The sequence below is a fragment of the Chlorocebus sabaeus genome, chromosome 19, assembly GCF_047675955.1.
Source record: "Chlorocebus sabaeus isolate Y175 chromosome 19, mChlSab1.0.hap1, whole genome shotgun sequence".
Lineage (NCBI taxonomy): Eukaryota > Metazoa > Chordata > Mammalia > Primates > Cercopithecidae > Chlorocebus > Chlorocebus sabaeus.
The window spans coordinates 12,604,475-12,618,803 of NC_132922.1; the positions used below are offsets into that span (position 1 = coordinate 12,604,475).

Sequence of the window (14,329 nt, forward strand, 5' to 3'; positions counted from 1 at the left end):
AGGTGGAGGTTGCAGTAAGCCAAGGTCGCGCCACTGCACTCCAGCCTGAGCAACAGAGTGAGACTCTGTCTCAAAAAAATAAAAAACAAAACCCAAACAAACAAAAAAGAAAATACAACTGTCACAATATAGCTGGACCCGGCTTAGAATGGACAGTCATTGTGCTTGGCCTTGTGAGGTTTTGAACGGAGGTTACTGACAGGCTGATACCACGTTTGGCTTAATGCCCACCACCCCTTTCCCTTTGCTCCATAGTTCTTGCTGGTGAAGAGTCATCTGGAGATTGGTGGAGACTCGTCTGTCCTGAGACATCCTGAGCTGCCTCCAGCACAGGCAGGCAGTACACACGGCCCTCAGCCCTGTCTAGGGGCTCCTGGCCCTGCAGGCAGCACATAGACAGTAATGGTCGTGACAGCCAACACCTAGCGCAGCGCGCCCCGGACACGTTTCTGAGCACTTTGATGCTCACGCTTCACAGCCACCTGCCAAGTTGGTGCTCCTGTGATCCCCTTTGATAGATGAGGAAACTGAACCCAAAGAGGCTCACACACATCGCATACCTCTGCTGTATGTGTGTGAAGGGCAAAGGGAAAGTCACAACAAGGCGTAGTCAGCGCTGGGGGACATATAGGGAGGAGCTTCAGTCATGGTTTTATCTGTATTCCACTTACCATGGCTGTGCAAATAATTACTACTAAAACACACTAGTGTAAAATAACCATCCGTTTCTTCATGGATATTATATGTGGATGTCACCTGGAGATGGGAGCGCTTAATGGGTTAGGGCAACTGTGAGTCGCGTAAAATGCCGCAAATATGTTCCTTTCCAAATTGCTGAAGGCCAGCTTTGCCTAAAAAGCATCACCAGGGCTTTCCATGCCCCACTTCAGTCAGTGAAACAGTTGTGGTGTGCCCTGTGTGTGCCACCAGTGCGCCTGTGTCCTGAGGAAGAAGAGGAGGAGACAGTCTTTATGACACAGGGTGGGAAGCGCTGGGAAGTGTCTGTAAGTCAGGTTCCATGGGTAGGAGGGCACTCAATTCCACGATGGTCACCGGGGACTTGTCACACTGGGTGCTGTCCAGCGGGGGTTAATGGATCCTGAGAGCACAGTGGGAAGGGCTCTGGAGCCTCTGGGATCTGGGAGTGCAGAAGCACCAAAGGGTAGAGAACCTGCTCTGGGGAGAAGCGCAGCGTTAGTGCTGCTCGGGAGTGGCGGGAGCATGGGCAGGGACTAGGTCACCCATTGAAAGACCAAGTGCCAAGCTGGGCAGCACCAGGGAGCCTTAAAGGACTTTATGCTGCAGGGGCTGGCGGGATGGGATGAGAAGGAGCCCTCTGGCTGCAGGGCCACTGTGGCTCCCTCGACCTGTTCCCCTGACCCTGTTCTGCCCCTCCCCTTGGCTTTGTGCCTTTGCTGGATGCCCATCCTCATTCCCATGTCCTCGCTCTGGCTCTTCCTCTTGCGTTCGTTCCTTTTGGGTACCCTCTGCTGCACCCCTCTTCCTCTTCTCCATGCTCTCCTCCATCCTGGTCTATCCATTTGCCTCTAGCACCCTGCAGGCAGCAGTCTTCATTTTGCTGACCCAGCAGAAACCCGCTGACCAGGAGACCCGTTACAGCGTGTTGCTGTATTTATAGCATCCACATTTACAGCAGACGTGCTGTGCCATCACTCCCTGTGGCAAATTTTGGGTCTTTGTGGAGATGTTGAGCCGGGTCCCAATTGAGAATGAGCAGCCTGAGCTTCCCGAGGTTTCTGCACTGTGCTCTGTGCTGCTTGTGTGCTTTGTTGTAGCTCACAGTGCTGTGCGTATTCCGGATACCGCTACCGGTTGTTGACTGGATGAAGGTTCTGCGCTCTCATTCCTGCTTGCAATTTCTCCCAAGATTTTCATAGAGACTGTTTTGTTGTTATCTTATAAAATTGTGATCTGTAGCACACAAGTATGTAAGACAAATATTTACTTATAAATACATTAGAGATGAGGTCTCGCTGTGTTGCCCAGGCTGGAGTGCAGTGGCCATTCAGAGGTGCGATCCCACTCTGGAGTTGCACTTGGTCTGTTTCCAGCCTGGGCTGGTTCACCCCTCCTTAGGCAACTTGGTGATCCCCCACTCCCAGGAGATCACCATACTACTACCAGTCTCGGTGCAGACACCAGATCGACATAGCACACTACAGCCCAGAACGCCCAGACTCAAGCTGTCCTCCTGCCTCAGCAGTAGCTGGGACCACAGGCACATGCCACTGCGCCTGGAAAAACTAATAAGGCCAATACCGCTTCCCCCCAGGGTCAACACTGCCAGCCCTCCCAAACCTCCTGAGTGCCCACCCTTATCTCAGCCTTCTCCGGCCTCCCCACATAACCCTGAACTCACAGCAGTCCCTTCCTTGCTTCCCTTTGTAGTATTACGCCAGTGTAGGGGTGCATCCCTGGGTAAGATAATTTAGGTGTGCCGGGATTTGAACTTAGGAGCGGAAGGTCAGCTGTGTGCGTTCTTGACAGGCTCCTTTTGCACAACCTTATGTCTCCCAGGCTCCTCCCTGTTGCCACACACGGCTGTGGCTCTTTCACCTCCATTGCCGTTTAGAATCCCAGCATCTGTGGACCCATTCTGCTGTTTTGACTGGTTTCCCCTGGACACTGTTTTCACAGCCTTGGTCATCTATAATTTCCTGAGCCTGTGCTATGAGTACCTAGGAGGAGAAAGTTCCATCATGTCGGAGATCAGAGGAAAACCCATTGAGTGAGTATGGAGTCTTCCTGGAGCCCTAAACCACCCCGTTTCCTGGGCCTTGTGTACCTGGAGCTGTCCTGGCACCAGCTGGACACAGACCATCTCTGCCCGTGACCTTGACCTGCTGTGCCTCGCCACATTTCCTGAGCCATTCTTCTTGGCGTTGAGGAGGGCCTCTGCAGCTCATTCTCTCTCTCTCTCTCTTCCCGTCTCAGTCTTAGTGCTTTCCTGTCTGTTTCTGCCTCCTGCAGTTTTTACATTCAGAGCTTTCCAAGTTGGTTTGTCACCCCAGGGCCAGTGCAGCCCTGTGTCCCTCCGCCTATGGCACGTGCAGATGCCCTGCCATACCTCTCCCTGTGCTTGGCCTCGGGTTCAAAGTCTGCCTGGGATGTGTGCCCCAGCTCCTCTGGATGGATGGGAGGGCGGCCTTCCCCACCCCACTGTTCCTAAGTCCTGGCTCTTCACTCACCGCTGCTGCATCCCATGCTTGTCTCTTCCAGGTCCAGCTGTGTGTATGGCACCTGCTGCCTCTGGGGAAAGACTTACTCCATCGGATTTCTGCGGTTCTGCAAACAGGTGTGTGCCCCCAGCAGCTGCCTAGGTCAGGAGGAGCAGGGTGGGGACTGGGAAACGCTGCCCTGGGCTGCCCTGGGCCCCACCTGAAGAGGTTCCCTTTCCTATGAGGCCCCCCAGGCCCCCAGCACCCAGCCCCCGAAGCTGTTAGGCAGGCACCACATTAGCAGGGTGTGCTTGGAGGGGCAGCGACCGGCATCCTGGGAGTGTCTGCTGCACTGTGGGCAAGAGCTGAGCCCAGACTCTTGCTCATGTGACCAAGTCTTGGTGTGTGTGAGAATCAGAAGTGCATGGGGATTCTAGAACTTCCATTTGAAAACTTCTCATCAGCTGCAGCTAGGGGGCGGGAGGGTTTTGGCATTAAAGACACACGCTAGAACAGGCCTGTGCCATCTCTCCCTGCATTTCCTGGTTGGCAGTCCGGCCGCTCTGGCTTCCTGGGCTGACCTCCGTGTGGTCTAGAGTAACCTGGGTGGAGGCAGCGTGGTGGGGTCACTCAGTGTGTGGGCCTGGGTGTCTGACCATCCGGGCCTGATTTCCAGCTTTTCTTCTGACTGTGTGACCTTGGATAATTGGCTTACCCTCTCTGAGCTTTAGTTTCCTCCACTGTAAAATGAGTGTAATGATACTCCTCTCGAGAGATGGTTGTGAGGATCAGATGAGGTCATGGATGTAGAGCTTTCAGCCCGGCATGGCGGAGTCCATGGCCTCCTGTTCAGGGAGGCAGAGTCGGAGGGGATCACGCCCAGTCTTCGTGACCTAGTCTCCTCTGGGGCTCCGTAGGGGCTCTGTCATGTCAGCCTCTCCAGCTTCACCAAGAGTAGTCACGAAAGGATACGAAACCCACAGCCAAGTCACTGTGGCTTGGGCAGGGAGGGCAGGGCCTGCTGCTCCCTTCTGTGCAGGGCCCAGGCCACAAGGCGGGCACACCCACAAAGCCTCTGCCTGGCCATGCCAGGTCTCCAGTTCTGCTTCCAGACCTTCCTTCCTTAGCATGTTCCTAAATTCAGAATCTCACCACTGGCCCTGCAGGGAAAGAGTTAAAACTATCCTGGGTTCAGGGTGGGGCATTGAGAGCCATTGTTTACCAGTTGGTGCAGCCACCCAGGTTCCGGCCAGCTGTGACTCACCGCCTTGTTTGATGATTATATTGTCTACAAAGTTTTGATTTCATGATTGTTAGCTAGGGTGGCCTTGTTAGAAATGATTCCCCAGCCCTGTGGGCTCAGATGTTCTGCTTTTGTTCCTGGCGGTGGCAAGGAGAGATACAAGAAGTAGGAGAACAAAAGAGGCCTCTTCCTTTCTTTACCAAGGCGAGAGAGCACACCCCACAGCTTTGTCCTGGGGCACAGAGACAGGCCTTTGACTCCTCAGGGCCAGCGCTCAATATCCAGATCTTCTGGAGAGATTCCCTATTTAAAGCAGAGATTCCCGATCACCATTCACTGCCCTAGCCCGCGGGAGAAGCTCTGGAATGGAGCCCTGGAACCTGGCACGTGTCTAAAACTCCCCGGGGGGTTCTGATGTCCAGCCCAGCCTGGGAACTGCTGACTGGTCCAGGGTATGGTGAGGTGATGATTCTGGGGCCTACTGGCCTGGGCTCTGCTTCTGCTGCTTCAGCTTCTCTGTGCCTCAGTTTCCTCATCTGTACCATGAGGATAATGATAGCACCCACATCAGGGGGCTGTCATGAGTACTAGGTGAACTGACCCAGGGAAGCACCAGCCTGCTGCCAGGCTCATAACTAGAATTCACTCATACTGCCGCTCTTCCCTTTTCCCAGGCTCATAACTAGAACTCACGCAAACTGCCACTCTTCCCTTTTCCCCAGAAGGTGCCAGTCCCACTTCTTCTAGGCGGGATGACAGGGCCAGGGACGTTCTTTGGGGCTTTCTGAGAGTGGGACTACACGTCTGCCCCATCACACACGCCTCTCCGTATGGCAGCCCCATGGTGTGGGCTGCCTGGGGCTCCCCTGCAAGCCTGGCTCAGATCCCCGGTTGGGGCAGAAGCTGCAGGTTCCACAGATCACTGTTCGCACTCCAGGCTCCTCGTCCTTCTTGCAGCTACACTAGCTGAGCCTTTTGGATTGGATTTAACCACCCCCCAGCTCCTCAGGAGGGGCCTTAGGGCTTAGATTTATTTGCTTTCAAGATAATGGTGATACTAGTGATGTTATGGGCACCACGGGTCCTCCTGTAGGGGATCGGGAAAACCTGGCTGAGGAATTCTTTCCGTGGCTCAGCCAACTAGCAGGCGCCGTTAGTGCATGCCCAGAGGCGGGACACTCCCGAGAAGACACTGCGCTTCCTGGCTGTGCCACCCCGCAGCAGTGGCCCTGTGGTGTGGGGAGTGACTACGTCCTTTTCACCAGGGAGTCTGTGCTCAGAGGCCAAGTGACTGCCCAAGCTGTCCCCAGAGTTCAAACTCAGATTTCGAGACTGTGGAGTCCACATGCTCTGGGGCTACATTTCCTGAGTCACCCCATCCCCAGAGTGACCTCTGCTCACCAGAAACTCTGGACCCAGACCCAGAGAGTGGGGCCAGGAACCAGACAGGGGGTGGACCTGGAGGATGGGAGGAGGCCCTCACCTGTGCCGGCTCCGCGGTGGCTGGTTCCTTGAGCGGGGCCCCAGCCTTGCTCCAGGCACCAAGGTCTCTAGGACCTGGCCCTGTCCATTTCCTCGGCCATCTCTCCAGTGCGCAGCCCCTTGCACTTGTCCACCCTCTACCTCGGGGCCTTAGTGCAAGCTGCCTCCTCTGCCTGTCGAACCTTTAGTCTCCGGCACCCTCCTGATGGTCCTGGCTTGGGAAGCTTCCTTGTGTGCATCTCCTGTCCCCTGCCTCCATCATACCCTGCCACCCTGTTCCTTCCTTCCTCCACATGCTCATCGCACACACGGCATTGCGTGGCTGCATCTCCTATATGTTCTGCCCTCTGCCCCATGCAGACAGCAGTCACCTGGGAGCAGGACACAGAGCCATCCCCCCATCCCCCCCATCCCCTCTATCCTTCCATCCCCTCCATCCTTCCATCCCCTCCATCCCTTCGTCCCTCCAACCCCTCCGTCCCTCCATCCCTCCGTCCCCTCCGTCCCCTCCGTTCTCTCCGTCCCCTTCGTCCTCTCTGTCCCTCCATCCGGCACAGTTCTGGCTGCCAGAAGCAGAGCTTGCTTCATGCCTTCTGCGCTCCTCCTCCACACTCGACCTCCTTTTCCCCCCGACAGGCCACCCTGCAGTTCTGTGTGGTGAAGCCACTCATGGCGGTCAGCACTGTGGTCCTCCAGGCCTTCGGCAAGTACCGGGATGGGGACTTTGAGTAAGCAGCGGGTGCTCCCCGGGGTGTGTGGGAGGAGTGTTGGCACAGGCTGGTGCCTTGGCTCAGGGAAGGGGGCAGCCAGAGTGACCGCACAGCCGTGACCTTCCTGGGTGCCTGGTGTTCACGCCCTCCTGAAGTCCGAGCCCAGCAGTGGACACCCTTGCAGTTGGCCCCGCTGCCGGCCCAGGAGTGAACCATTGGCAGCAGTCACATTCACGTCCAGGCTGCAGAGTGGTACCGTGAAGGGATGGGCCACAAAGGGACAGTGACCACTGCTGAGGCAGGGAGCGAGAGGGTCAGAGCCCCAAGAGGTCGGCTCAAGTCCACAGGTACATAAGCCCCTGCCGTGTAAATTGACCACACGCATTTCATTCTGGGCTTAGTGAAAATGACCATGTGGCTGGGCATCGTGCCTCACGCCTGTAATCCCAGCACTTTGGGAGGCCAATGCTGGTGGATCACCTGAGGTCAGGAGTTCAAGACCAGCCTGGCCAACATGGTGAGACCCCATTTCTACTAAAAATACAAAAAATTAACCGGGCATGGTGACGGGGTGCCTGTAATCCCAGCTACTCGGGAGGCTGAGGCAAGAGAATCGCTAGAACCCAGGAGCCAGAGGTTGTGGTGAGCCGAGATCACGCCATTGCACTCCAGCTTGGGTGACAAGAACAAAACTCCGTCTCTCAAAAAAGAAAAAAGTGACCATGTGTCTAGCCCTGTGCTTTGAAGCACTTGGCACACACTGTCTGTAAACTGCACAACAGCCCTACCAGGGCAGGTGAGCGAGGGAGGTCAGGGGGATGCAGCCGACCGAGTGAAAAGGCAGCAGAGCTAAGCAGCGACACCCACTTTGACACCTGTTATCTGCCTGTCAGGCTATGGCCTCCAGCTCAGCCCTGGCTTCCCCACTGGTGTCCAGTGTTAGGAGTGTGGGCACCAGGGCGTAGATAAGTCCATGAGTCACGCAAAGGCAGCAGAGCTGGTCTGGCCTGCAGACGCACCCCGTACACCCCCACCCCTGTCTGTCGCTTTGATCACCCCCTCTGACCCCTTCAGTGGCTCTTTGAGCTCTGCTGGACATGTGGGGCTAAGAGCCATGGGGACTGTGTGTGGTGCAGTCGAGGAGAGCCCCTTCCCTCCAAGGGTCTGTCCCAGCCAGAAAATGCTCCCCATCCTGCAGTGTCACCAGCGGCTACCTCTACGTGACCATCATCTACAACATCTCCGTCAGCCTGGCCCTCTACGCCCTCTTCCTGTTCTACTTTGCCACCCGGGAGCTGCTCAGCCCCTACAGCCCCGTCCTCAAGTTCTTCATGGTCAAGTCTGTCATCTTTCTCTCCTTCTGGCAAGGTGAGCCCCCTCCCAGCGCCTCGAGGCTGCCCATGCTGCCCTGTCCTCTGTGCTTCCTGCTGCCCCTTCTGCTTATGGTCCCCGGTGCCCGCAGGGCCTGTTCAGAGGGGCCTCAGCCCACTGGGCACTTGCTGGGGGTGAAATCTGAGCCCTCAAGGGCCTTTCCCAGGGGATGGGGGAGATTTGGTGGGGCCGCTACATGGATGGGAGGGCCTAGGAGACCCTGTGAAATCGCTGACATCTCAGTTTTGGTGGCTGGCAAAGAGCTGGGAGAGCGGGGTTTCCGGAGGCTGTGGCCTTGTGTCGCTACTCCTGCCCTACAGGAGCAGCTGTGGCCCTGCTTACTTCCTTACTGGGGTGTGTGGGTAGCTGCGTGGGGCATTGTGGAAGATGGGGGACCAGGAAGGGGACCAGTCTGGGTCCAGACACCCATGCCTCCTCATCCAGGCATGCTCCTGGCCATCCTGGAGAAGTGTGGGGCCATCCCCAAAATCCACTCGGCCCGCGTGTCGGTGGGCGAGGGCACTGTGGCTGCTGGCTACCAGGACTTCATCATCTGTGTGGAGATGTTCTTTGCAGCCCTGGCCCTGCGGCACGCCTTCACCTACAAGGTCTATGCTGACAAGAGACTGGACGCACAAGGTATGAGCCAGGGTCCTAGGTGACCCCCATTGGGAGAAGCAGGGAGCCCCAAACATCCCAGGGCCCTCCCACCTCCCAGCATCCTACAGGTGCGGCTGGGTCAGGACATGGGATCCCCACTCTATGTGCAGAAATGGGGCCACAGAGGTCGGGGAAGAGCAGGTGCCACCAGCACTACGGATTCGGTCCTGGAAGCTCAGGCCACCTGTCTCTTGCAGCAGGTCCAAGTGTGGAGACCCAGGGATGATACAGACAGAGACTAATGAATAGACAAATTCCCTCAGGCTTCTGACACCCAACACTGTGGTTACCATTTTGTCCTGTAATTAATTCCCTCATCTCATATACTATGTTTTAAAAAAAGAATACTTCTGAGAAACAGACTCGGATGGTAATAGGTTTTAACAGCTTTCTTTTACACCTGCGAATCTTCCTTCTTGCTAGAACAGTGGTAAGTGGCCCCAGTTGTACTGGAAAATGCCCTGGAGAGCTTTTGAAAGGGCTGATACCAGCCCCACCCTCGGAGATGCCGCTGTAATGGGCCTGGGCTGGCAGGCTGTGTGCTCTGAGAGTTCTGTGCTTTAAGCACTCCCAGGGTGGTGTGAATGTGCTGCTGCCCAGACGCTCCAGTGGGCCAGAAGGGCTGCCTCTGGCCACTGGGCAGAGGGGCTTGTCCTTGGAGGATGGGGAAGAGGAGGCTGGGAAGGCCTGAGAATGACTGAGCCAGTGAAGGGGCAGGAGGAACTGGGGAGAGGGGAGCCTCCTTCTCTGACACATCTACCCAGGAGCCTGGCTGCTGCCAGCTGTCTGCCCGAGTGGCTGGAGGCAAGAAACCCACTTCCCCAGGGCCTACCTGCAGGTCCACACAGGCTCCGTGGTGGGTAGTGTGAGTGTAGAAATGTCTGCCTGCAGCGGGGCTCCCCTTCCTTCCCACCCTCCTTCCTCTGTGCCTTCCCTGGTCGGGGAAGACCTACTCTATGGCCCAAAGAGCAGGCGCACAAAGGCCAGGGCTTGCCAGCTGATGGCCCAGTTGGAAGGACCTAGCAAACACCCACCCAGCATTGAGGGCAATGTCCCTTGGACCTGGTCTGGCATACCCTGTGCCCGTAGGAACATCGTCCTGGGGCCTGGGGCCACCCCAAGGGGCAAGGGGGGGCACGGCAAAGAACCATTCCTGCCCCACTGGGTCTCTGCCGCCCAGCCTGAGCTGTCCCTCCACACACCGCTCCTAGACATACCCGCACCCGGCCAGGGAAGCCGCTTGCCCTTCTCTGCCTCTGCACTGGTCCTGAGCCCCCTGCTACCCTCTAACCCAGGCGCAGACCCTTAGCCCTCAGGATAGGCTTGGGTGCAGAGCTGGCTCAGCTGTGCAATCATAACCCCTCCCTCCGAGCCTCCATGTCCTGGTCTGGGAAGTGTTGTGAGGTTTGTAAAATATGAGGTGCAGATGTGGCCCCAGGCTAGCCTGGGAAGAAGTGGGGATGGGACGTCCTGACCTAGACGTGGAGGCGGAACTCAGCCGCCAGGCGGATGTTTCCTGTTGGCGTGAACACCAGGGGAGGAGTCATCCCTAGGTGGATATTCCCCCTGCCAAGCCCCAGGAGGCACCTGGAGCTTCCTGGGTGCCCTGTGGGGGCCTAGAGGGGTGGGGGCAGGGTGTGTGGTATGTCGTGCTGGTGGGCCTCGGTGGTGGGCACACATTGTTCACTCAGCTGTCTCTTGTCTTCTCTATTTCTTCGGCTTCTCTCCCTACCCCCCTTGCCCTGCTTTTGCCCGGGGTTTGGCCGTGGGCAGTGCCAACATACGGCCCTTACGGTAGGTCCCGCTCTTGGTCTGCATGTCTGTCCTGCACGTCAGTTCTGGTCACTGTCACTGGCATGCCTCTCTTTGTAGCTCCTCTGTGTTCTCATCTCCTCCCCATTGGCACCCCTGGGTGGGAGTGCCCAGAGCACCTGCCAAGGGCCACCCTCTGTAAAGCTTGCCTGCTTCCGTCTTGGTCTCTCGTTCTGGAATATGCCCCGCCCTCTTCTGGGGTCACCGTGCTCTTCATGGGATATCGGGGCATTTCACAATGTTTCCAAGAGTTCACAAGCTGAGTCAGGAATCCTGGGTTCTGGAGTTAGGCTTGCCCCTTACATCCAGGTTTTGTTTCCTGGGCTGCTTTTCCCCTCTGAGCCCGCGAGGACGGGACGATTGATTAGAGGAGATGAGGAGGAAGCCCTCTTACAGGGAGCCAGTGAGTCGCATCTGCTGCCCTGGGGGTGCAGGCCAGCCTGGTCCTGATGGGGCCAGCCCCTGGCGCACTCTCCAGAGTGGAGGGAGCACAGCACTTCCCCAGGTGGTAGGGGACGCGTCTGGCGCCTGTGGAACAGGGCACCCCTGGCTTCCAGGCCCTCTGGCCCCACATGCCCCGACTTCAGTCGGTTGAGCCTGCCCTGGCCTCTCTGGGGCATTCCAGGCTCACTGCCCATAGCTCGCCAATCTCTAGCCTCGGTCCCTCCCCCAGCCGGCCTGGCTCCAGTGGGGGGTTACATCTGCTCCTCTTCACAGTTGAGCCTCCCCTTGGGGCTCCTCAGCCAAAGGAGTCCATTTTTTCCTGCCCCTTTTCATATCCTGGACCCGATTCTCTGTCCCAGAAGGGGTGGTGGAAGGGCACAGCTTTGGGCTAGGGGGGATCATGGGCAGAGGCTGAGCAGCCTCCTCACCCGCCCCTCCTGCCCCCTGCCCGGCAGGCCGCTGCGCCCCCATGAAGAGCATCTCCAGCAGCCTCAAGGAGACCATGAGCCCGCATGACATCGTGCAGGACGCCATCCACAACTTCTCACCCGCCTACCAGCAGTACACGCAGCACTCCACCCTGGAGCCTGGGCCCGCCTGGCGTGGTGGCGCCCATGGCCTCTCCCGCTCCCACAGCCTCAGTGGCGCCCGAGACAACGAGAAGACTCTCCTGCTCAGCTCTGATGATGAGTTCTAGGTGCGGGCTGTGGTGGCAGAAGTGCTGGCGCTGTAGCCATGGTCAGGCTGTGCCCCACCTCCAGCCACACCACCAGGCCAGGAGGCAGCTGGCACAGCACTCACGCCGCCATTTATTTATTGGACCAGAAACACTCACATGTCACTTCCAGAGGAACTGGGGACAGCCAGGCTTGCCCATGGGCCTTCAGGAATATTTATACACGGCCCAGCCTGCACTGCCCGGGCGAGGGCAGAGGACACTGGGAGCAAGGCTCATGTCCCTGCTGCCCATCCTGTGCTGGGGGCATGCTGGGACCAGCCGCGCCCAGGCCCCAGTGCTTGTGTGTGGACCAGCGGCTGCAGCCTTCTAGCCCCTTCTCCCCGCGAGACTCTCAGGCTGAGGTCAGCAAGCCGTGGCCCACACACACACCGTGCAATACCCTGTCTGACCTGGGCTCTTCCCACCTGCATCCTCCCCTGTCCACCTTTGTCCAGCGCTAGATTCACCTCACCCCGGGCAGGAGCGGGGATGTGGGCGCTCTGTGGTCCTCCCCTCCTGACCTCCCTGGCATGCTGCAAGGATCAGAGCCAGACACCAGGAGGCACAGGCCCCACCCAGAAAGGGCATTCAGGGGCCTCTGGGTACCACTTCTGTTGAAGCAGGGGCTTCTGGGCCCCTGGGTGTCCCCGCCTATCATGGCCACACCTCTGCCTGCCTCATGCCCCTTCTCCCTGGCCTACCAAGGACAGCCCACAGCCCGCACTGCCGGCTCACCTGGGTCCTTCCTCGATAGCTTTGGGCAGAGCCCTTGCTTCCTGGCTGCTCCAGGGTTCAGGGGCTCCCAGCCCTCGCTCCCAGGCTGATGCTGGGTCCTCTCTCTCTCTGGGGCTTCTCCCTCCCATTTCAGGGAAAAGGTCTGAGTCTCCATGTTTCAGACCAGCTTCCGGGGGAAGGCAGTCTGACAGGGAGGCTGGGAGGGGTGGCCACACGGTGGGGAGCTGAGAGGTGGGGGAATGGTCCCAGACTCCTCTCGGGACCCCCATCTACACAGGGCCTGGTGTTCTGCCCCATCTGGCCCCTGGCCCATCTCTTCTGTGCCTTAGTCACATATGAAAGCTCCCCTCTCTGGCTCCCTGTCTGTCCCACATGCTCCCTGGGGCTCTTCGTTCAGCTGCTGGCGCTCACAGGATCCTGCAGTGCTGGGCCCAGAGCCCTCAGACAGGCCTCAGGAGTGTTCAGGACCACCAAGTCCCTCCTCTCCCCCTCCACACTTCTAGACCTGGAGCCTCCGGAGCCGGAGCCCCCAGCAGGCTGGGCTTATACCAGCTCCTGACTTAGGAAGAGCCTCGTGTCACAACACATGTCCCTACAGGCAAAGTGTCCTGGCATCTAAAACCCAGATTATCCCTGGGTTTGGGCTGCAGTAGCCTCGAGAAGCTGGTAGGGTAAGGGAGAGGGACTCTGCCGGTGTTCACTGGGGATTCTTTCTTTTGGTCCTTCCTGGAATGAACGGGTTCCCTCCCTGCCACCTGTGAGGAGAGTCGGGGCCTGGCTGTCTTCCTGGCCTCCTTCCTTCCCTTGTGGCAGAGGCCTGCATGTGGGTGCCAGAGGCCAGCTCTCCCCCTCCGTCTTGGGGGGCCTGACCCGGGAAGGTGGGTACAGACACAGGCTGAGGACCAGCCCTGGCCCTGCCCCTGCCGTCTGCTTTCGCCAAGCTGTCTCCGACGTAGCTTCCCTTCTCCCTCCAGGCCAAAGTGTGCTGCTGACTCCCACCCCCTTGGTCATCACCTGCCCCAGCGTTGCTGTTTGCGTGGAGGGTGGGGTTGGGGGGAGCTCAGTGGCAGGGAATCAGTGGTCCCTGGGGTCATGGGGATGGGAACACGTGCCCAACCGCTCCATCCCCTCCTCCTCCTTAGGATGCATAACCTACCTTGTCTTTTTTTTTTTTTTTTTTTTTTAATTTTCTTTCCAGATAGAGTAGCTCTTTGTACATAAAGAATACTTGAAAAATTAATTGTATGATGTATGAGAAGACAGAGTCTCCTAGTTTTGTATCTTGTTGTATGACTGCCATGAGTTCCACCAGAAAGCCACTCTATTTTGGTCTCTGTGACATTTTAAATGCGTGACAGAAGTGAGCAAATAAAGTGAGGAAGAATATATATATGAGATAATATAGATTGTATTGAAATCTCTGCATGTGGGTGAGGTTTTTCCTTCCTCCTCCCTGCCCCCTGTGTTGCGTTTGGAGTGGGTGGAGTGGCTGTGGGCAGGGGCGGCTTAGGAAACCCTCTCCTTCCTGTGTAACCTTTAAGTGATGGGGGTTCAGATTGACCAGGACCAAGGTCAAGGCCCAGGCCCCCCTCGGACAAAGGGTCTCCCCAGCCCCCAGGAAGCTCCCACCCCAGGACAGAGAGCCGGGCTGCAGGTGGTCAATGCTCCTTCCCTGTTTGGTCAACCAGGTCGATGGGGCCCACATGCTGGCAGCCCTGCTCCTGCAGGCTTCTCCCAGGATTTCCTGGGATCCCCTTTCCAGACAAGCTTCCTGCATCTCTGGGCCCATCCTCCACCCTGGGACCCTCAGGGCCAGGGACCCTGGGGCAGGGGGCCTCTGGTCGTGGGCACAGTGCCTGGCCTCTCTGGTACCGCATGCCTTCTCAGGGCCTGGCTTGCTGCTGACGGGAGCACTCAGGAATGCAGCGTGGGTGGGGGAATTCCCGCCAGCCTCCCGAGGCGGGTCCTGCGTCCT

At 57.8% G+C, this 14,329-nt stretch overlaps 1 protein-coding gene and 1 pseudogene across 5 annotated transcripts in view; both read left to right on the forward strand.

The window, feature by feature from the left end:
- The window catches only part of TMEM184B (transmembrane protein 184B), a 54,480-nt gene extending 40,738 nt beyond the window's left edge, over positions 1-13,742 (forward strand). For 3 of the 5 annotated variants that reach the window (XM_073006718.1, XM_073006719.1, XM_073006720.1), the window contains 6 exons: positions 2,659-2,749; positions 3,241-3,316; positions 6,541-6,632; positions 7,813-7,982; positions 8,430-8,624; positions 11,357-11,700. In XM_073006718.1, the coding sequence (XP_072862819.1) occupies positions 2,659-2,749; positions 3,241-3,316; positions 6,541-6,632; positions 7,813-7,982; positions 8,430-8,624; positions 11,357-11,598 (866 nt within the window). In that variant the 3' untranslated portion in view covers positions 11,599-11,700. Of the gene's footprint in view, positions 1-2,658; positions 2,750-3,240; positions 3,317-6,540; positions 6,633-7,812; positions 7,983-8,429; positions 8,625-11,356 lie in introns of all 5 variants that reach the window. The other 2 variants (XM_007975751.3, XM_007975747.3) reach the window with 1 other exon arrangement.
- On the forward strand, positions 11,886-13,742 carry LOC140709088 (uncharacterized; annotated as a pseudogene).
- Positions 13,743-14,329: the final 587 nt, after the last annotated feature.